Genomic DNA, 22,056 nt, shown 5'->3' on the forward strand with positions numbered 1-22,056 from the left:
ATTATTTGTTTCATACAACACCTTCAAATTTGGATATAATTGGATGTAAAATGCACTCATGCAACAGATTTTTTTGAACAGACAGGTTTCTATGCTCTCTTACCATTGAAAAAAGTGCTATCAAAAAAGTATAGCACATGGTTCTATTTCATAGAGTGCAATAGAGCGGATTTTGCATGCAATCGACGAGCAATCGACCAATCAAATGACCGGAATATAATTAGGTGTTGTATAATATCTAAACACCTTCAGTCGTGGTAGCTGCATGTTAACATTATTACACTTTTATGACAGTATTGGTCAGTCAAGACATTTAGGGCAGAGGTGCCATTCAGAAGCTGTGTATCCCACTTTGTCATCACAAGGTTCCTAGATCAAGCTACTGTCAGACTATACAGTAGGTTAATCCTCTTCAGCTATTGATTAGCATATATGGCCTAATACGGGGGAAATGTTCCATCAGATAAGGAAGGCAATTGGTGGTCCCCTGAACCGAGTGGTGATTATATTGATAATACACTCCTGTATGGATGCCAATTGTGTGGAAATTCTTGATCATTTTAATAACACACCCCAATATAGACAGGTCCTAAATCTCTAAGCATTATATTTATTTCAATCAAGATCAATAATTTACTGATTGTACTTTTTGCAGACAACTAATGAAGAGCATGATGAAGTACCTCAGGAGGAAATGAATACTATGGTATGTACCATAATATTTTGGTAAATTAATTTAAGACAATAATTATAGGTATGGGTATTAAACTATACAAGCTAGAATACACAATAGATGTAATCTATATACCCTAAGAATATAAAATATAACAGAATATAAATCCCTCATATAACAGGTGAAAATATTCTACTGAACCCGTCCCATACCAAGCAGTTTTGAGGCTGCGAAACAAAGGATCGACCAGAAATATAGAAATAGCATAGTCTGAAGCAGTATCTATACGCTGTGTCAGCTATGATGATTTTCACACACATGATTCAGTGCATGGTACATTCAATTGTTGGTCAGAATCGGGACATACATACAGTCAAATGTGGTGCAAACTGTAGATCTGCATTGTTTCACACAGATGATTTGAGGATGGATACTTTTGTGGGGCTATGGTAAATTTCACAAACATGATTCAATAGTACACCTTTCTTTAAGATAGTATACAAATTATAGATGGTTATGAGTGCAATAGTGCAAATATTTCATGAGTTAAAAGATGGAAAGTTCCATTCAACGAGGCGCAGCTGAGTTGAATGGAACAAATTACATTTTTCAACGAATGTAATATTTGTACTATTGCACAAATGGAAACCATTCATTATTTGTTTCATACAACACCTTCAAATTTGGATATAATTGGATGTAAAATGCACTCATGCAACAGATTTTTTTGAACAGACAGGTTTCTATGCTCTCTTACCATTGAAAAAAGTGCTATCAAAAAAGTATAGCACATGGTTCTATTTCATAGAGTGCAATAGAGCGGATTTTGCATGCAATCGACGAGCAATGGACCAATCAAATGGCCGGAATATAATTAGGTGTTGTATAATATCTAAACACCTTCAGTCGTGGTAGCTGCATGTTAACATTATTACACTTTTATGACAGTATTGGTCAGTCAAGACATTTAGGGCAGAGGTGCCATTCAGAAGCTGTGTATCCCACTTTGTCATCACAAGGTTCCTAGATCAAGCTACTGTCAGACTATACAGTAGGTTAATCCTCTTCAGCTATTGATTAGCATATATGGCCTAATACGGGGGAAATGTTCCATCAGATAAGGAAGGCAATTGGTGGTCCCCTGAACCGAGTGGTGATTATATTGATAATACACTCCTGTATGGATGCCAATTGTGTGGAAATTCTTGATCATTTTAATAACACACCCCAATATAGACAGGTCCTAAATCTCTAAGCATTATATTTATTTCAATCAAGATCAATAATTCACTGATTGTACTTTTTGCAGACAACTAATGAAGAGCATGATGAAGTGCCTCAGGAGGAAATGAATACTATGGTATGTACCATAATATTTTGGTAAATTAATTTAAGACAATAATTATAGGTATGGGTATTAAACTATACAAGCTAGAATACACAATAGATGTAATCTATATACCCTAAGAATATAAAATATAACAGAATATGCATATTGAATCCCTCATATAACAGGTGAAAATATTCTACTGAACCCGTCCCATACCAAGCAGTTTTGATGATTTTCACACACATGATTTAGTGCATGGTGCATTCAATTGTTGGTCAGAATCGGGACATACATACAGTCAAATGTGGTGCAAACTGTAGATTTGCATTGTTTCACACAGATGATTTGACCATGGATACTTTTGTGGGGCTATGGTAAATTTCACAAACATGATTCAATAAGCCCTAGTACACCTTTTTTTTAAATTGTATCTAAACAACGTTAGTTGTGGTAGCTGCATGTTAACTATATTACGCTATCGTGTATTGGTCAGTCAAGACATTTAGGGCAGAGGTGCCATTCAGAAGCTGTGTATCCCACTTTGTCATCACAAGGTTCTTAGATCAAGCTACTGTCAGACTATAGAGTACATGAAGGTTAAAAACCCCTTCAGCCATTGATGAGCATATGGCCAAATACGGGAAAGCTTCCATCATGCTAAAATACACAATATATTACTATATAATCTATAACCTAAGTATATAAAATATATCAGAATGGACATAGTCAATACCTCATATAACAGGTGAAATATTGTACTGTCTACTGAACCCGTCCCATATCAAGCAATTTTTAGGCTGCAAAACAAAGAATCGGCCAGAAATATAGAAATAGCATGGTCTGAAGCAACAGCTATTATGATGATGGTCATGTCAATCATAGCATTGGAATTCCATATCGGCCTGATAAAAAAACTGGACAACTATATTCAGTTTTGCTTACAGGTTCTGCATGAACTAGCTGTAAAGATGTTTGTATTTTGCTCTCCCATATCCATTCAATGAAATGGTTGACTCGGTACAGGAAGAGTCTCTCATGTTAGACAAATTCACTGATCTATGTTTTGCTCAGAAGCTGATCTTAGGACTGAACCTGTCTTGATGTCCTGGCCTAGTTGCGTGACCTATTCCTAGGGATTGGAGAAATGTTTTTTTTCTGACACAATATACCTTTTTCTTGTTCTTAGAAAATTCATGTTTTTCTGTTTTAACATAACAAATTAAAAAAGTTGATTGTGAAAATAGTTTGATCTGTTATTTTGTTACATTTAAATGTCATTCTAAATATGTTTCATACTTACTTTGTTAATTTTATTCTTGTTTTAGGAAACTGCATGCAAATCAACATCAGTCTCATTCACAGGTGAGTTTTATTGTGTTCAATCCGAACAAATTGTTTTAAATACTTTTAGAGCCATTTTACTTTTATTGAACTCACTAATTTTTATCAGTTCTGTAAACTGCAAACTTCATTTTCACTCTTTCAGAATCCCCAAATGGTGCATTATATTTTGATGCTGATCTGAGAAAATACCATCATTCACTTGGTAAGTGAAACAGCATTTAAATAGCCTTTTAATTGTTACCTATTAATTAACAAGTTTTCTTTATGTATTCTGTTAGATATTTTATGCTATATATATTTCATTATATTTTGATGCCGATCTGAGAAAAATGAAGCCTTTGGACTATTAATTTTTAATGAGAACACTCTCTTCATTGTCTTTATGACTTATCGATTTTCATTTTTAAATTGCCACAGATAACAACCCCAATGAGCCTGTGTTTTTGGATGAAATGACAGGGAATATGTACTCATATGGTGAGTTAAATTGACATGTTACCTGAATGTTTATTTAACCGACTGAATGCAAAAGTAACATTTTTGAATTTCTGTAATTACACAATATTAAGATATTTCAGATATTTTTAGATATTGCTCTATCATGCCTATTTGGTATTGGCTAAACTTATTTACTGTAATAGGAATAGATGTATAATATCCAAAACTTAAACAATTATTCTTCATTTCAACAGATATTTGTACTGTATCCTGCCAAGAGGTAAAGTATATACAATTCTAATTTCCAGGGAAGAAATATTACCAAAATAAATTTTGTAGTATATTCTTAGCTATTCTTGTCTATGAAAGGAGGTGGTCATTGAAGCATAACATAACCAAAAATAAAAATGTTACTTCCAATTTAACTTTCATGTACGGAACATGTAAATTCACATGGTAAAATCAATACATGTTTTTTACAATTCAAATCGTGATTTTGGCACATATTCCACAGGCTTGTTTTGGTAAAAACTTCATCACATGAGTTATAAGGATTTGGAGAAGTTAACTTGAATAAATCCTAACTAAATGTTTTGACTCTGCTCCCACCCCCTCCCCCCTCCACAAAAAAAAGAGGAAAAAAATAATACATTGCCATATATACAGCATCTCAACAAAAATGTGCTAAATTCATTTCCCCATAGGAATCCTACAATTTTTATCAGTAATATGATACTAACATCAGAGGAAAATATTTAAAATTGGAATCTGTCAATTCATGATCATAGAAAAATAGGTTTTGTATCGAAATACACAAGAGATCAAAATAAGCAGATTTGTAGTAAATGCCCAAAGCTGTACATTCTAAGATTTGGCAGATACAGTATGTGCACGTTGTTGGTACAAACCATCAAAATGTGCTATAATGTACTTATGTATATGTTTCTGAAATACACACTGATTAACTATCAATGTATGCATGATATAACATGCATGTCATACCAACTATCTTTGAGGTGTAAGAAACATACTTTTCCCAAATTCCATGTGGTTTCTTGTTCCACAGCAGAACCACACAACAAGTAAATTTGAAAGAGTATAACTGCTTCCAATCCTGGAGTTTCATTAACAAAGTATATATATATAAATTTATAAGTTCCTTCAATTTTGCTCTTCAAATAGTAAAATGCTATCAGTTAAACTAAATGCAGCATTGCCTATTCTTTGATTCTATTTGTCCAGTAACAAACTGTTCTTCCTATAACAAATGATATGCAAAAAGTGTTAATAGTTACCCTAGGCCTGTATGCATTGCATCTATTGAATCCTTTGAAATACCAAAGGAGTATGTGCTGTAAATTTGCAAAAATGGCATAGAAATATTGTAGTTGATCACAGTTTAATTTTAGTATTAAATCAATTTATTTGATTTACAGGAGTATCCTGAACTTCAACCAGTATTTGATAAAATGATGCAGCAAATAGAAGAACAGGTAAACAGTCTTGCATAAATTATAGGCCTATCTCAGTGAATGTTTCCCAGCTGTCTTGATGATGCATATCTACAAGTATTAATTATCAGGGGTACTGTTAATTAGCTAAAGACTAGACTTTTAAGTCGCCAAAATGAAAAGATCTAGTCGCCATGGCCACCAGAATATACTGTATGTGAAAGGTGTGATCAGATTATCTGTGTGAAACTAGAATCTGCAGTTTGCTCCACACATGATAGTGTCTATGGGTACCATTGGCTTACAATTGCAACTGATCAATGTACCAATGAATCACTTGGCACTCCAGTAATGTTGGAAGGTGAAAGCCAAAGACCAAGAATTGGCAGCTAACTAACAATGTCAGGCAATATGTATTGCAGCTGGAGAGTTATATATTGTATATCAACAATGAATTTATATGGTTTATTGATTCACATTATTCTACTTCTTGCAGACATCTGATGATGATAGTGACAAAGCTATCTACGAAGAAAATGATTCCAAGGTATGTACAGTACTACCCTTGCAGTTACAGTAATTATTTCAAACCACACTTTTTCAAAAAACAATTGAGTCTCCTATTCCAGTTACAATGCAGATAAATAAATGGAATGGAAATATCACTTGAACAATATGTATTGCAGCTGTCACCTGGAGAGTTATATATTGTATATCAACAATGAATTTATATATGGTTTATTGATTCACTTTATTCTACTTCTTGCAGACATCTGATGATGATAATGACAAAGCTATCTATGAAGAAAATGATTCCAAGGTATGTACAGTACTACCCTTGCAATTAATTATTTCAAACCACACTTTTTCAAAAAACAATTGAGTCTCCTATTCCAGTTACAATGCAGATAAATAAATGGAATGGAAATATCACTTGAACAATATGTATTGCAGCTGTCACCTGGAGAGTTATATATTGTATATCAACAATGAATTTATATATGGTTTATTGATTCACTTTATTTTACTTCTTGCAGACATCTGATGATGATAATGACAAAGCTATCTATGAAGAAAATGATTCCAAGGTATGTACAGTACTACCCTTGCAGTTAATTATTTCAAACCACACTTTTTCAAAAAAACAATTGAGTCTCCTATTCCAGTTACAATGCAGATAAATAAATGGAATGGAAATATCACTTGAACAATATGTATTGCAGCTGTCACCTAGAGAGATTCAAAAACTTACTGGTTTGGATATTTACGAGTGACGAGCTTACCTGTCTCCTCACAACCTTAGCACCTCATTCTACCGTGCCTATAAAGTCCTGGTAAAATAATAACACTGTGCGCCCTCTATGACCGAACCCCCCCTCGGTCACTCCTCACTACTCATGAGACCACTCCTTAAAAGTGGCCTCACGGTCACCGAAATAGGGGTGGCCAGAATCCTCTGGCCACCCCCAAGGACTCCCGTCGACTAAACTTCTCAAAGGTGAGCCCTTAACAAAAGGCACTGATGCCTTCCTAGCAGGGAGAGTGTAATCCTCCCCGCCGCAGCGGGTAAGGGGGGGGACACTCTCCTGAGCCCTGCAGGCGAAACTACCCCTTTTTCCTAACAAGGAGCCTCATCCTGTAAAGGCCCAACACTTGCTAACCCTAAGACAACTTAGGTGAGTACGCCTATGAAAAACACAGGGTGCAAAGTTACCCTCACCGATAGACCTGGCCGGTGACTCTTAGTAGTTGTTGGCTCTGTCTATCTGGTGTTGTGCTTGGAGTCGTGAGCCTAGTCGAACGACTGCTCCCCCGTCCGGCTGTGTCCCACCCCCTCGGGGGAGGGAGGCGGGAATGGAGACAGGTAAGCTCGTCACTCGTAAATATCCAAACCAGTAAGTTTTGGAATATTTACTTCGCTCCTCGCCTACCTGTCTCCTCACAACCTTAGCACCGAGTGGCACTGCCCGATGGTGGGAGGCCCGAGGGGTGGGACCAAGTACCAACCGGCTACCACCGCGCTACCACCGCGCTACCAAAAGCTGCCTCGGCGTGTAGAGTGTCAGGTAAGTAACAGGCGACGAACGTAGTTGGTGTTTTCCACGCTGCCACCTTGAGGATGTCCTGTATCGGGATACCGGCAGAGAGAGCTGTGGAAGCCGAGGCCCCACTGATGTTGTGATCTCTTGGCCGGGTATCCCCCCATCGTGAACGGGCGGATCATCTCTACTAGCCATCGGGATAGGGTATCCTTGGCGGCTGCTGTTTAAGGTGGTCGTGGCAGGATGAAAAGGGAGGTTGTTTGTCTCAACTTCTCTGTCCTGTTTAAGTACCACTTCAGTGCCCTGACTGGGCACCATCGCTTGTCCTCAGCCACTGATGAAAGGGTTTTGATTTCCGGAAAGAAAATGTCCCCGGGCAAGAAAGTCAAGGCCCGGTTCTTGGCAATAAGGGACGGGTCTGGAACTGTCCTCGCCCCATGGCCCTCGAATCTGATGTGGTTCTGTTTGGTTGTTAGGGCTTGGAGGTAACTCCTTCACGCTGACGTTACCGCAATGACGAAGAGTGTTTTCTTTGTAAGAGCAGCCAGGGAAACGTTCCCCGTTGATTCGTACAGCGGCCCTGCCAGGGCATGCAGCACTGCTGAGAGCCCCGCAGAGGGGGCTAACTGTCTGACTCGTGGACGGCGATGAGCCATGCCTTTGGTGAGCTGGTCAATGTCTGGGTTAATGCCCAGCGTGGAGCCGTCTGGAAAACCAGACGTCCCCGTCTGGGGCCTGTGTGTGGGACCTGCGGCCTGGGACCCGGGGTCCGGAGGGAGCCACTAGGATGAGTTTACCCTTGGAGCTGCGAATCTTCCTCAGTATCTGGCTGATCATGCCAAAGGGGGGGGGGGAAGAATTTAAACCTCTGGTCCGTCTCAAGGCAGGGACCTGGCGCTATGTGGGAGGCTGCAGGTGGGACCGCCTGTTACAAAAGATGGGCAGCCCATTGTTGCCCTTTGTCGTAAGCAGGTCTATCAGAGGTATGCCGAACATGTGGAAAAACCTACCGCATGTTCCTTGCGAAGGGTTTACTCGTCGGGGTCGAGTTGTCCCCTGGGCAGAGCATCGGCCCTCACACTCTCCTTTCTGGCTATATGGGAGACCCATAGGGCCGTGCCAGATTCTGCAGCTGTGGTGACGGTCTCCCATGCCAGACGGCACAATCTCTCTGCCCTGGAGTCCTGAGAGCGAGGCGGAAGTACATGAAACCTGGTTATCTTTGCAAATAGTGTTGGGGCCGATCCTTTGCCCTGCTGACGCCACTGTGGTGCAGGAAAGTGGTTTCTCTGTATATGCTGCTAAAGAAGTCAAGGACAGTGGCCTGTATGATAACCTTGTTAGCGCCTGCAGTACAGCAGCACTCGCAGTACTGCTTGCATTACCACAGTACCGCTGATGACCCCTTTAGTTATCAACCAGTTGCAATCAGAAAACCTCTGAAGAAAAGTAATGCCTTGATGATGTAGACCTAAGCTGTACCCTGTAGGGAGGTTTAATGGAGGTTCTTTCCATGAAAAATAATATTAATAATAATATTGAGGGTTGAACTGCGCCGGCCTATCTATCGATAACGAAGCCAGAGGCGCTAGCAATATTACCCTGGTCAACAATAACCTGTTAAACAGAGAGAAATCCCTCCTGGATGGAAAGACGCAATGGAGATAAAGTGCCTTGCCCAAGGAAACAACAGAATGATCTGGCCAGGACTAAAACCTGCAAGCCTTAGATCACCAGTACACTGCCTACACCGCTTGACCACAGTGCTCTCCAAAAATTGAGTACTGAATGGATAGTTTGCTTCATCAGAGTCTTAATCAATGCTACAGCTGCTATGTGGCTTTTACAACTACAGTATATGTATGTATTTGTGTATGTAATTTAGATCATCCTGCAAGTAGGAACTTGTGAAGAAGCCTCATTGGCTTATCAAAGCCGCAAGCTGACCAAAGTCAGTCTCGTACATTCATATTTTAATGTCCATGACTATGAATTGTCAACAGCTCTGTAACTGGACAACATACATTAATCTTGGGGTGACTTGAACCGGGGACCTTTTGATTGGAAGGCACCGGGTTTAACCACTGAGCTAACTAAGCTACAGCCCTACTCACCAGGAACAAACTCCCAACAGGGGATGTGTAGGGTGGGTTTGTAGAAATTCCACCTCATAAATCCTGGCTGTTTAACGGAGTCCAGGGAGTTACTCAGCAAACACAAAGGCGTTACTAAATGTTTAGTCTTTTGCTATGATAGCGTTATTAGAGGTGTAAGAAATATGTTACCGAAACCCTTTAGGGGCTATTATTTCAAAACAATTTCCGTTAAGACATTAATATAACATTAATATAACGTAATATCTCATAGACATCTTATGTCAACGTTTTATCAACACCACATTTAACGTAATAAACACGTATTGAATGTTATGATAACGTACCCGTTACTTCTCAAATCTCTTCCTGTCGAGATGTGTCCATTTCGTAGTGCAGTAAAGGTATCCAGCTTCCTATTGAAACCACCTAGCGCCTAGGCTAGTCAAGACTAGGCCATCAGGTGCTACGAAATGCAACTCTGCTTAAGATGTCGGAACATCGAACATTGTTCATAAAGCGCATGCTGTATGTTCGGAGCGTGTTAGCGCTTGTAACTTGCTGGGGTTGTATCCTACCCCTTTTTCAACTTACTAACGCGTTTGTCTTGGTAATTCACCAAAGAAATAGGAAGAAAGGCTTATTCCATAGGATCGCTCACGTAGTCGATAGCTCGTTGCAGTAAAAGTTGAGCTTACACGTGTCAAGCCAGGTGGCTGCTTGGCCCCCCCCCTCCTCTCTTAACAAATGTGCCACGTTGTACCTTTTTTTCTGGCAGTTTGCCAAGGATCTATGAGCGTTATGTTTCCTGGCACTTTGCCAAGTCTCGAGAAAGTTCTCTTCCTAGCAGTTTGCCAAGGTTTTAAAGTAAACGGAATACTGTAAGTCATGAGAACCGATTTAAAACCCCTCAGTCTTACGCATTTTAACATGTTCTGGAAGTGGGTTCACCAGTGTTTTAAACGACAGTGTTTTTAAACACAAGTAAGATTTTAACCTAGGCAAATGGCGATGAATTATGATTAGAGAGGAGTATAATTAGCGAGGAGAATATGACCCATGAGTGTCTGCAGGTACTCGATAAATAAACACACATTTGGGATGTGTAGTGGTAGCGGTGTTTTTCTGCAAATGATTCGAACCTGTCGTTGCCGCTCAAGCTGCTAGTTCCGGGGGGGGGGGACACTCCCCCTATTCTGGGAAGCGGGAGTAACCGTCCTCTGTAACCCCGAAATCTAGGGGTCGACCTCGTCGTCTAGGCCGGACAGGTTGCCCGACGCTCTGCAAACCAGGTCGTCCTTGCCGGGGAACAAATCAGGTTCCATTCTTTGGTCTGGGATTGATCGTGGTGTCGCGGCCGGGCTGGCCATGGGTTGCGATCGCTCCTCGGCACCGATGTCTGTGTTCGGTGTCTGGGGTTAAGTATTTCTCCCTTTGCCGTGGGAACCTGGCTCGGGGCTGGTTCTCTTTTCGGATTGGGCGCTTGCCCCTGCTACCCCGTTCTGGGGGCCCGGCATTGGTAATCTCGTCGGTTCCCGGCCTCAGGACCGGCCGCGGCTCCGGTTAGGGGGTCTGCGGGCCGGGCTTCTGCACCTGCTACCCCATTCTGGGGGCCTAGCAGAACTAATCTCGTTGTAAATGTTGTTGTAGTTGTAAATGTTATTGTAAATGTCGCAGTTGTAAATGTTGTTACTCTCGTAGGCTCCCGACTTCGGGACCAGTTTTGGATCCCGTTTGGAGATCTGCGGACCGGGCTTCTGCCCCTGCGCCCCCGTTCTCGTCGGGCCCGGGCCCTCCGGAGCCAATCTCTGAGGACCCAGCAGTCGATTGTATAGCTCTGGTTCCCGGCTCCGGGGGCGGTCTCGGATCTGGAGTGAAAACTCGGTTCTGCCTTCCCTTCGAGTCTCGCCGGACCCGGGGTCTCGCCGGACCCGGGGCCTCGCCGGACCCAGGCTCCCGGAGCCCGTCTCTGTGTGCGTACCACGCCGGGTACCACCACGCCGGTATTCCTCGACCCGGACATTCTGTCCTTTCCGGTGGGATTTTTTTTTTTTTTTTTTTTTCTCGCCGGACCCGGGCTCCCCGGAGCCTGCTATGGGACCGGCTCTGTTTCAGCGACCCCTCGGTCGTACTCTCTCTCTCGGACCCGAGCTCTCCGTGGCCTGTAGCCCGCGCTCCATGGGTCTCTCTTGCTGCCACCCGGACTGAGACGTTGCCTCTAGCCCGGCCGAGCCGTGCCTCTTCTCAAGAGGTCTTTTCTTGGCAGGAGCCTTGCTCCTGCCCTTCCCTCTGGCCGTAATCAACCGGACGTCGCCGGGACCGTTAGGGGTACTCTTTCTCTCTCTCTCCACCTCTCCTTCGGCCCTCTCCTGGCCACTTTCCTCCACCTCTCTCACCACTTCTCCCTCCTCCTCTCTCTCTCTCTCTTGTCTCTCCTATATCTTTTTCTGGGGCACCGATGGCCTAAGGAATCAAGTCCAGCCTGCCCTAAAGCTTGCTTCTTAGACTCGTAAGCCACTGGTCTATCTAGTGCCACTGGGCTGGCGAAAAATTTATGCAGACCAGGCATGGGTCCCGTCTGGTGTAGGTTCTACACTTAGGACACAAATCGTGTTCGACCCAGGTTCTGCCTGGCCGAAACATCGAAAGTTAAAAAAAAAAACTTCAGCTGGTTACGAGACAAACTAAAACGCCCGAATTAAGGAAAGACTAACTCTTAAGCTTACGGAAAAATGCAAACTAGCAAGAGAACGGGAGAGAACGGGAGGTACATAACGGTGAGTAGAGGTACGTAGCGTAACCTAGCAACGGCAAAATACGAAAAACGCTATGAAGTGGCCTAACAAAATCAACACAAGCTGAAAAAGAACATGAGAGAGCGAAATATAGAAGAAGAAATCGTGAATAGAAATACAATGTAGACATGCTATGAACATGAAAATACAACGACACGCCTATAGCGTGGGGAAGGGAAATTGGCGGGAAACCTAGGCAGTTCGCGGAACTGCTACCCCCGCAAAAAACCTAAGGGCGGAAACGCACTAGGAATAAAAACAGTCCCCAAAACCCTCCCTTTCAACAAAAAAGGATACTTATCGGGCTGGAAAGGACTGCAATACTCCTAAGAATCCGAGGAAAGAAACTTCCAAAGATCGCTAAAGAAAACCAAGACGAAATCCAAGGGAAATATATCCACAAGAAATTCACGTGAAGACACTTTTAATGGTAGAATGAGTAGTGAGGAGTGACCGAGGGGGGGGGAGGGGTTCGGTCATAGAGGGCGCACAGTGTTATTATTTTACCAGGACTTTATACAGTAGGCACAGTAGAATGAGGTGCTAAGGTTGTGAGGAGACAGGTAAGCGAGGAGCGAAGTAAATTTCTATATTGTATATCAACAATGAATTTATATGGTTTATTGATTCACTTTATTCTACTTCTTGCAGACATCTGATGATGATAATGACAAAGCTATCTATGAAGAAAATGATTCCAAGGTATGTACAGTACTACCCTTGCAGTTAATTATTTGAAATCACACTTTTCAAAAAACAATTGAGTCTCCTAATATTCCAGTTACAATGCAGATAAATGAATGGAATGGAAATATCACTTGAACTTAATAAGAACCATGATGGCATTAAATTTCATGCATGAGAAGAGTTAAGGCAATCTGAGTGAATCTCATAGCATATACCAGAACATATATATAGAGAGGCAACATTTCATCAATATGAAGAATTTCTTTCTCACCAATAAATGGAGACCTATTAAAGTAGAATCATGAAGCAAACAAACATACCCTTAACTACCTTTAAGTATTAGGCATTAGTGTTGTATTACTGTAGTTCCACTAAAATTAGATCAAAATAATAGTCCTTATATTCTTCATAGAAACAACATAAGGAAGCGGTACATATATCCTCCAATCTAAATTATCTGTATGAAATGATGGAAGTCTGCAGTTGCACCACAACTGACAGTGAGTATGGGTACCACTGACCTACAACTGTATGTTAGTACAATGCATGCATGTGTGTCGCTCAAAAGTATGCATAAAAAATCGTGTGTGGAAGTAGTGTTACATATAGGATTTAAAAAAATAGTTGATGAGATTTTCATGTCATGGTCTGTCAATTAAACCCAACTTCTGTTTGTATAGGAACAAAGCACACTAGTGTCAGTGGCGTAACTCTCATGCTCTCGGGGGGGGGGGGGGGGAGGCAAACCTCCAGGCACCCGGGCTAAGGGGCACCCAGGCCTGGATACCCTTTCAACACGATAACACTTTGTTTGCATGGCTATAATGGCTTAGGAAGAGAAGTAGAAACCTTTACCCACTTTACGCTTTTCACCCTATAAATATCAAAACCTTGAAAAAAATCCAGAATTAATAAGCATTATGATATGGTCAGGCCACAATCAGGGCCTATCAGTAGACTAGCAGCGAGTGACGAATCTTTGAAAGTACAGAAATTGGAAAAGATGAATACATTACTTTTAAGGCTAACTATTTTTACAACTTAACATGATTAGTTCATTAAAACATGAATTAAAATTGATCTAAAGTTCACAATCATTTGTAAGTTACAATCATTTGTAAGTTACAATCATTTTTAAGTGGCTATATGGCTTTCAAAACCAAAATTAATTTACTGTGCTGCACCATGCACACCATAGGTCAGAGGCGTCCCAATCCGTCGCTTTTGCACTGGGCACCCCAAACCAACGTTACGCCACTGTGTAGTGGTTAGTAACCAGCATTTATTCCATTTTAGCACAAAACATACACAAGATTAACCAAATTATCATATTTACTCTAATTGCATAGATTTAGCATACAGTCTCCTACTATATGACAGTCTGTATACAATATTTATGTGAGTGCGCAACTTAATTTAGTGAGGTGCAAATTGACCAATCAGCATTTGCGACACCCACAATAGGATTTCACTCCACAAAAATCTACACATGAATTAACAAATTGACAAATTAATAGCATTTCTCCATAGCGTTAGATTGTAGTTCAATCAAATAAGTTTTTTGCGGGCTGCAATTAATTCACACAAAAAGTTTGTGTTTTCAGAATTAAATTTGATTAGAAAATCTTTGAAACAGTGGCCCCATCAGAGCAAACATGTCCCAACGATTGGTACCTTGACACCTGTTTTTACTACAAAGCAAAAACAACAACACACGGAGTGTTTACGTTCAGTCACAGTTGTTAAACAATAACAGGAATTCATGTTCTTGTGTAACGACATATGACATGGCAGTTTGTCGCAATCAGGGATGTTCTTGGCCCCTAACTATAGTCACTTTACATGTACCTGATTTGCAAATCAATATTAACATAGTCCTAATACATGCACATGGTTTTGTGTTCGTCTTAGCCCAGTGGCACTTCTATTAGATTGAATATGGCATTTGCCACTTTTAAAAAAACATGCATAAAGTTACTGATGGACATTTTTTTCAAAGCTAACAAAATAACTAGATTATTGCACTACAGTTGGTATTCTAAGACTGTCATGCCAAAAAGTAAGATATTATATACCGATTCCCTAGAAACTCTATGGAAAGCAGTGGCGGATCCAGGATTTCTGAAACGAGGGGCCCTCTTAATTTTCGCAAGGGGGTGGGGGGACCCGCTGGTCCTGCCCTTGGAAAGTTATGCATAGCTTGCCATTTGAGATGCATTATACAGTACATGTAGTTCAAGGAAATTCTGTATTTGTATTAAATTTTCATGTCTTTTTACATTAGATTCCAAAAAGGCTAAGGAAACTTAGACAATTAAGAAGCTACTCTAAAGATGATGCTGTCGAAAGTGATTTTGTACCATTTGATGAAGAAAGCGACACCTCTTCAGAAGAAGATGCTAACACATCAGATGAAGGCTATGCTGCTGATGAGAATCAACCCAGTACTAGTAATAAGGTATGTGTATTATCAACAGAGTACACTGCCCCAGAGGAAAAATCAAAAAGAGCTTGGAACAGACAACACTACTGCATCTACTGTGAGAAAACTGTTCTACAAATAGCACGACATTTCAAAACTCATCATTTTGATGAATCATTGGTGATTAAGGCCTTAAATGAACCTAAAAAGTCAAAGGAACGAAATGCCATTTTTGAAGAATTAAGAAAAAAGGGGGACCATGCCCACAATATAAAAGTCTTCAAAGAAGGAAAAGGTCAACTTTTGGTGTATAAAAGACCACAAATGGGGCTACTGGATGCAGAGGATTTCATTCCTTGTCCAGATTGTCACGGATATTTTGCAAAAAGATCTCTCTGGAGACACCAGAAAAATTGCACCTCAGAATCTAAAAATGAAAGTAAACAAACCTTGGGCCTTCGGAGAGCTGCCAGAGTACTGCTTCCCACAAAGGCAGACTGCAGTTCAAAACTGCAGAACATACTTGCAGGTATGAAGGCTGACAATATTGTATTAACAATACGTGCAGATCCTTGGTTATGCAAATTGGGGGAACACTACATCAATGACAGCCCAAATGCACACTACATTGTATCAGATAGGATGAGATCTGTTGCACGTCTTCTTCTCGAGACCCAAAAGCTAAATTGTGCCATAAAATCAGCTAAAGATTTAGTAAATCCATGCCATTTTGATAATGTAATTTCAGGTGTGAAGGGCTGCTGTGGGTTTGACGATGCATCGCAAATGTTTGCCACACCATCATTGGCTAAAAAGCTAGGTCAAAGCTTAAATGTGCTGGCAGATATAAGTATTGCAGAAGCAATAAAAGCTGCAGATGCTTCACAAGAGAACATGGCCGAGCAATTCTTAAAGCTTAAGAAATTGCAGTGGAACAAGAAAATTGCCACTAAAATCTACAAACAGCAAAGCAAACAAAAGTGGCAAAAGCCCCCTAAAATACCACTAACAGCTGATACTGTGAAATTGTATCAACTATTATCATGTAACATAAAAGAGACAAAAGAAAGTTTGAAAACAGAGGTAACAACATCGCTATGGAGGGAGTTGGCCTCACTAACTCTTACACAACTGATAATGTTTAACAGACGTCGACCTGGGGAAACCCAGAATCTTAAACTGGAAGATTACAAACAACAAACAGGGCAAAAAAAAGACTTTCAAGATGAGATATATGATTCACTTCCAGTAGCACAAAAAATTGCCTCAAAAAGGCTAAGCCTAATAATGACAAGGGGTAAGCGAGACCGCGGTGTTCCAGTAATGCTAACCCCCAACATGAAAGATTCAATAGAAATACTGAACAACACTAGGGAACTTGCTGGTGTTGATCCCCAAAACCCTTACATCTTTGCATGCCCATCAGGGGAGTCTCTACAGCCTCTTCGTGGATATGATTGCCTGCATAAATATGCACAACAGTGTGGGGCTCAAAATCCTGAACGCCTTACAGCCACAAATATGAGGAAGCATCTTGCTACATTGTCACAAATTTTGAATCTTTCAGAATCAGAATTAGAACAACTGGCTAATCACTTGGGGCATAATATCAGTGTTCACAAAGAATACTACCGCCTTCCACAAGATGTGATATTTCTTGCGAAAGTCAGCAAACTGTTACTTACTGCTGAAAAGGGCCATATTCATAAGTATCAAGGAAAAGCTTTGGCAGATTTTGAAATAGATAATAAAGAACTCTTGTCAGATAGAGAAATGTCTGATGAGAATGAAAGTGAGATAGATGAAGTTGAAACTCAAGAAATACCTGATAGCCAGGCTCATACAACTGTCAATACAAAATACAAAAAGAGAGTAATATCCTCAAGAACAAAATGGAGTAAACATGAAGAAACGGCTGTCATGAATGACCCACAGCTTAAGAAAGCCATCAAAACCATGCATCCTCCTGCATACAAAGCATGTCATGATGCAAGAGAAAACAATGCCTGTTTGCAAAATAGGTCAATTACACAAATCAAATCCAAAGTTTGGAACATTATACAGAAAAAATCTAAAGCACAGTTACAAAAGGAGCATTAGGACCTTTACACTTAACCAGTTTCCAGGGTTGTATTCTTCTTTGTCCAAGTGTGATCTCAGACAAGTCATTTTGAGAGAAAAAAGTAAACTGACATTGTATTCCCTATTTGAATCTAAATTGTGATAAAGAATGGTCTGTTCTAGATAACATCTTAATCTCAAATTCAATGCCTGGATTCTGGATTATATACACACCATCTCTTCCATTTAAATAGCCTGTGTTGTACATTTGTTAGTGATATATAACCAAGAGGTATATTTTCAAGTGAGCTACTGTACAGTAGTGTAGTAAATAATAGCTGAGCAAAATGTGCAACAAATAATGAGACATATATATAGCTTCAAGATTACCATGTTGTATTCTATATCACAGTATGGTACAAATGGGATAAATTAGCATGTTGAAAACACTACAAATTCGCAACAATATAATGCTTCTTACTGATTTGCCATTGTAATAGTTGATGATACTGGAAAATGTGAACAAACATTTACTCATTACTGCCATCGAATTTATTCAGAAAAATCTTCACACTCCAATATTAAGGATATCACACACCCTTGCATATTGCCTAATTATAACATCATGATGCATGGTTGCACCAAGTGAGCTTTCATGCATTAATTGGGAGCTACAGTATTCAATACAGTTTGCACTTATTTGTAAGGAGTCTGATGTCAATACTGGAAATGCTTGGAGGAATCAAACATTTAATGCTGCATGATTGCATAACCAAGGATCTGCATTGTTATACTAGTACAATATTGGCAGCCGGCCTATACAAATACAATTTATATAAAAAAGTATAAAAAAAGGAATGAAAACCTGTCAGAAATAATTCCAGCCATTAATGACATGATAATAAGATTTTATTCTGAAATATAAGATACAACATTATTTTTAATTAGTGTCTGATAATCAAAAATTTAATTCTAGCAATACTGATCGATCCCGAACTGATCTTTTTCGGTTTCATGGGTTGGATCACATTTGGACAGGATGTCCACTTGCAGTTGGAGATATGTATGTGTGGAAAAGAGGGGTGGGAATGCGGAGTAGAGAGATGCCTCACTAACATACCATATGATGATGAAACAACATATTTTTGATCAATTTGCCTTTTTATTGTTTTTTTGGTTCAATTTATATGAACTTATATGCAGTATTGACATTTACTTTCATACATGTACATGTACTCTATTATGCCACATACAGTACACCAGAAAAGTACTGTAAGGAGGAGGTCGACCATGACCTCTGAATCTGTCCTAGCAGCTAACTTTACCAGTGAAATAGCATTGCAACAAGGAATTTGAACCGTTGACAGTTTTATTAATAATTATACAATCTACATTTTCACTCAAAATTGTACATATATTCATGGATTGAAACACTACAATTAACAATGAAATTCAATATTTGTAAATGTGTTTGTATGCATATACTGTAGATTTGTACATTTTCAATAAAAAGTCCTTTTACCATGCTGTCAATATTAATTCGAACAACCAAGATAGCATTCACATAACAATATTTGTATGTTTAAACTTCAACAGTTAAAGTTAAACAGTTGATTACATTTTTATAGTTAATCACACATTATTATTCTACTTGTTAAATGAATTCAAATTGTGTATTCTGTTCTTTTTATAGATGTTTCTCATTCTTTCTCTGTTTACACATTATTGAAAATACCAAATTTAAGTACTGAAATGAGTGCTGAATATCACAAATGTGAGTGCAATGTTTTTTAAGTCATGTAGATTTTGTAATGTTAGTTTTGTGCAAACTCTTGGAAAAAGTAATTTCTATGTCCCACAATATGATTAGGCAAGCAATATTAAATTTTGAATTACTTCAGTGCATCAATGTTGGATACATATTTTAAAGTCAATGCATGTGTATTTTATGCATTAGTAAATTAGTTAATTTCATGAAAAGGCAATATGCTACTCAATATATTTACTGTATAATTTCATTAACATTTTAATTGACTTTTCTACTGATTCTGGAAAAAATGAAGCCCAGACATCCATGGTAATAATTGAGAATGTACTACAGATGAAGTCTTGCCAAGGGGGTGGATCCAGAAGTTTATTTTGGGGTCCCCCATCCATAGTTTAATTTAGCAGTGCCAGGTTTAACAGGGATGCAATTAAACTAGAATCCTGCATTTAAATACTGAAACATTACTTTAATGTGATAAAATTCAATGCTTAATGATTTATATATGTTAATTGTGTGCCACACTTCGAAAAAGAATAATTCAATATTTTACAATATTATTGGAAATGTGGCAAAGTCAATATAAAATTTGAGTCTTGCATTTCATTATGTACAAAGTTTGAACTCATTCAGTCATGTAAATATCATTTCAGCATTGATGATATACTTTATGATTGTGCAAATTTAAGATTTGTTTGAATGTAGTAGTACTTAATTCATTTTGTTGGGTAGAAATGGCTTATTAACTTGAGGGTATATAGATCCAGTGAGGAGCATTTTTTATCAATTTTTTTATTGCTTCTTAGTGTCAATTTATATGAACTTTATGCAGTATTGCCATTTACTGGCATTTCATACCCCATTACACAGTACACCAGAAAAGTACTGTGAAGATCAGCTCAACCATGCTCTCTGGATCTGCCCTTGCAGCTAACTACCACTGAACTGTAACCATGATTGAACCATTGACTGTTGTATCACACATATTACATTTTATTGAAATTTAATAACTGTAACATCTGCTTTTTTTACTTAATTTGTACATATATATTCATGCATTTAAGCACTAAAATTAACAATTAAATGTTTTGAATTTATGTAGATTCAATGAAATTCATCAATTTATATTACATTTGTACATATATATTCATGCATTTAAGCAATAAAATTAACAACTAAATGTTTTGAATTTATGTAGATTCAATGAAATTCATCAATTTATATTACATTTTCAATAAAAAATGTCCAGTGACAGTACATCTTGTTGTCAATATTAATTCTAACAATCAAAATTGTACCACTCACTTGAACAATATTTGTATTTTTATACTTTGTTTAACAGTTGAGTTATTTTAGTTAATTAATCCTTTCAGGTTGACATTGTATTATTCTGCTTGTTATTAAAATTTTAAATTGTAAATTAACAATGAAAAAATGTGTTCTTTTCATTTCTGTTCCAGTGTATAAAAATGGTGTTAAGGTCAACTACGAACTAGTGCTGGCCTCAATCAGCTGTTGGCTGAGATGATGGGATATAGCCACCATCCCAAATCTGGGTTGTTCACCTTGCATCTAAGATATTACCTAGTTGGAATTGAAACAAATCCAACTTTTGGCTATCAGCTAGGAAAATGCTAGTGGGATGATTTCATTTGGTATATTTTATTGAGCATTGTTTTATTCAAATCAATTGCAATGGTGTTATTAAGGGATATATTGTCTAGCACATTTGTGGTTGTATTGTCATCATTGCCACTTAGTCTACAATGTTAATAGGATTACTACGATACTTTGTATGAAATTTGTTTGAAATTATAGCATTAAACATTACAACATGATTAGAAGCTGTGCTGTAATTTAGAATCTATACTCGAAAATGGCACTAATTGACTTACTTTCAGCATGGCCAATGTTTTTTCACATCAACCACAGCGATATAGAGTTAGGCAAGGGTGGATACAGGGGGGGGGGGCAACTGGGGGCAATTGCCACTCCTTCACGATTTTGGGTTCAGACACTTGGACACTCGGGACCTAGAAATGGACAGTCTGGACTTAGAAATGGACAGTCTGGACCTGAAATTGGACGCTCGGGACCTAATAGTAGACAGTCGGGACCTAATGAATAATGGACAGTCTGGACTTGATAGCTTATTCCTCCTGTCTCAGAAACGGACCCCTAGGTAAAACTTTAAAGTGCCCTCATTACAGGAGTAAACGACTTGAAACAAGTTTAAGATCATCACTTGATAGTACGCATCGAGTTACATCACGACACCAATTTATGTCCCGAAAACTATGTCGAATATGCTAACCCTAAGCTAACCCTAGCTAACCCACATTTAACGTAAACACGTAATGAATGTTATGATAACGTACCCGTTACTCCTCAAATCTCTCCATGTCGAGACGTGTCAATTTCGTAGTGTAGTACAGTAGAAGTATCCAACTTCCTATTGAAACCACCTAGCGCATAGCCACGACTAGGCTATCAGGTGCTACAAAATGCAACTGTGCTTAAAATGTCGGAACATCGAACATTATTCATGAAGCGCATACTGTATGCTCGGAGCGCTTGTACCTTCGCTGGGGTTTTATCCTACCCCTTTTCCAACTTACTAACGCGTTTGTCTTGGTAATTCACCCAAAAAGTAGAGAGAGAGGCTTATTCCATGGGATCGCTCACGTAGTCGACAGCTCGTTGCAGCAAACGTTGAGCTTACACGTGTCAATCCAGGTGACTGCTCGCCCCCCCCCCCCCCTCTCATAACAAATATACAGCGCGGGTATATCTTCTTGGCAGTTTGCCAAGGTACTAAAAAGGGCTTCGTTTTCCTGGCACTTTGCCAAGTTTCGAGAACGTTCTCTTCCTGGCAGTTTGCCAAGGTACTACGAGACTGTACTAGAATCGCTTCAGTTTTGCGCATTTTGACATGCTCTAGAGGGGGTTCCACAA

At 39.3% G+C, this 22,056-nt stretch overlaps 2 protein-coding genes across 9 annotated transcripts in view; both read left to right on the top strand.

Annotated features, from left to right (window-relative positions):
* Positions 1–22,056, top strand: part of LOC139978448 (uncharacterized) — a 73,993-nt gene that overhangs the window by 20,003 nt on the left and 31,934 nt on the right. The window lies entirely within an intron of this gene.
* Positions 1,967–20,568, top strand: LOC139978445 (uncharacterized). 8 transcript variants are annotated; one of them, XM_071988680.1, is made up of 11 exons: positions 1,967–2,033; positions 3,329–3,365; positions 3,490–3,549; positions 3,765–3,824; positions 4,040–4,065; positions 5,222–5,278; positions 5,733–5,783; positions 6,006–6,056; positions 6,274–6,324; positions 12,818–12,868; positions 15,138–20,568. In XM_071988680.1, exons 1-11 carry the CDS (start codon positions 2,022–2,024, stop codon positions 17,373–17,375), a joined length of 2,694 nt encoding a protein of 897 aa, XP_071844781.1. In that variant the 5' UTR covers positions 1,967–2,021; the 3' UTR covers positions 17,376–20,568. The 8 variants fall into 8 exon arrangements, with proteins under 8 accessions (XP_071844781.1, XP_071844783.1, XP_071844782.1 ...); XM_071988682.1 differs by lacking the exon at positions 12,818–12,868; XM_071988681.1 differs by lacking the exon at positions 6,006–6,056.

This window comes from Apostichopus japonicus, chromosome 13, assembly GCF_037975245.1.
Source record: "Apostichopus japonicus isolate 1M-3 chromosome 13, ASM3797524v1, whole genome shotgun sequence".
NCBI classification, from domain to species: Eukaryota; Metazoa; Echinodermata; class Holothuroidea; order Aspidochirotida; family Stichopodidae; genus Apostichopus; species Apostichopus japonicus.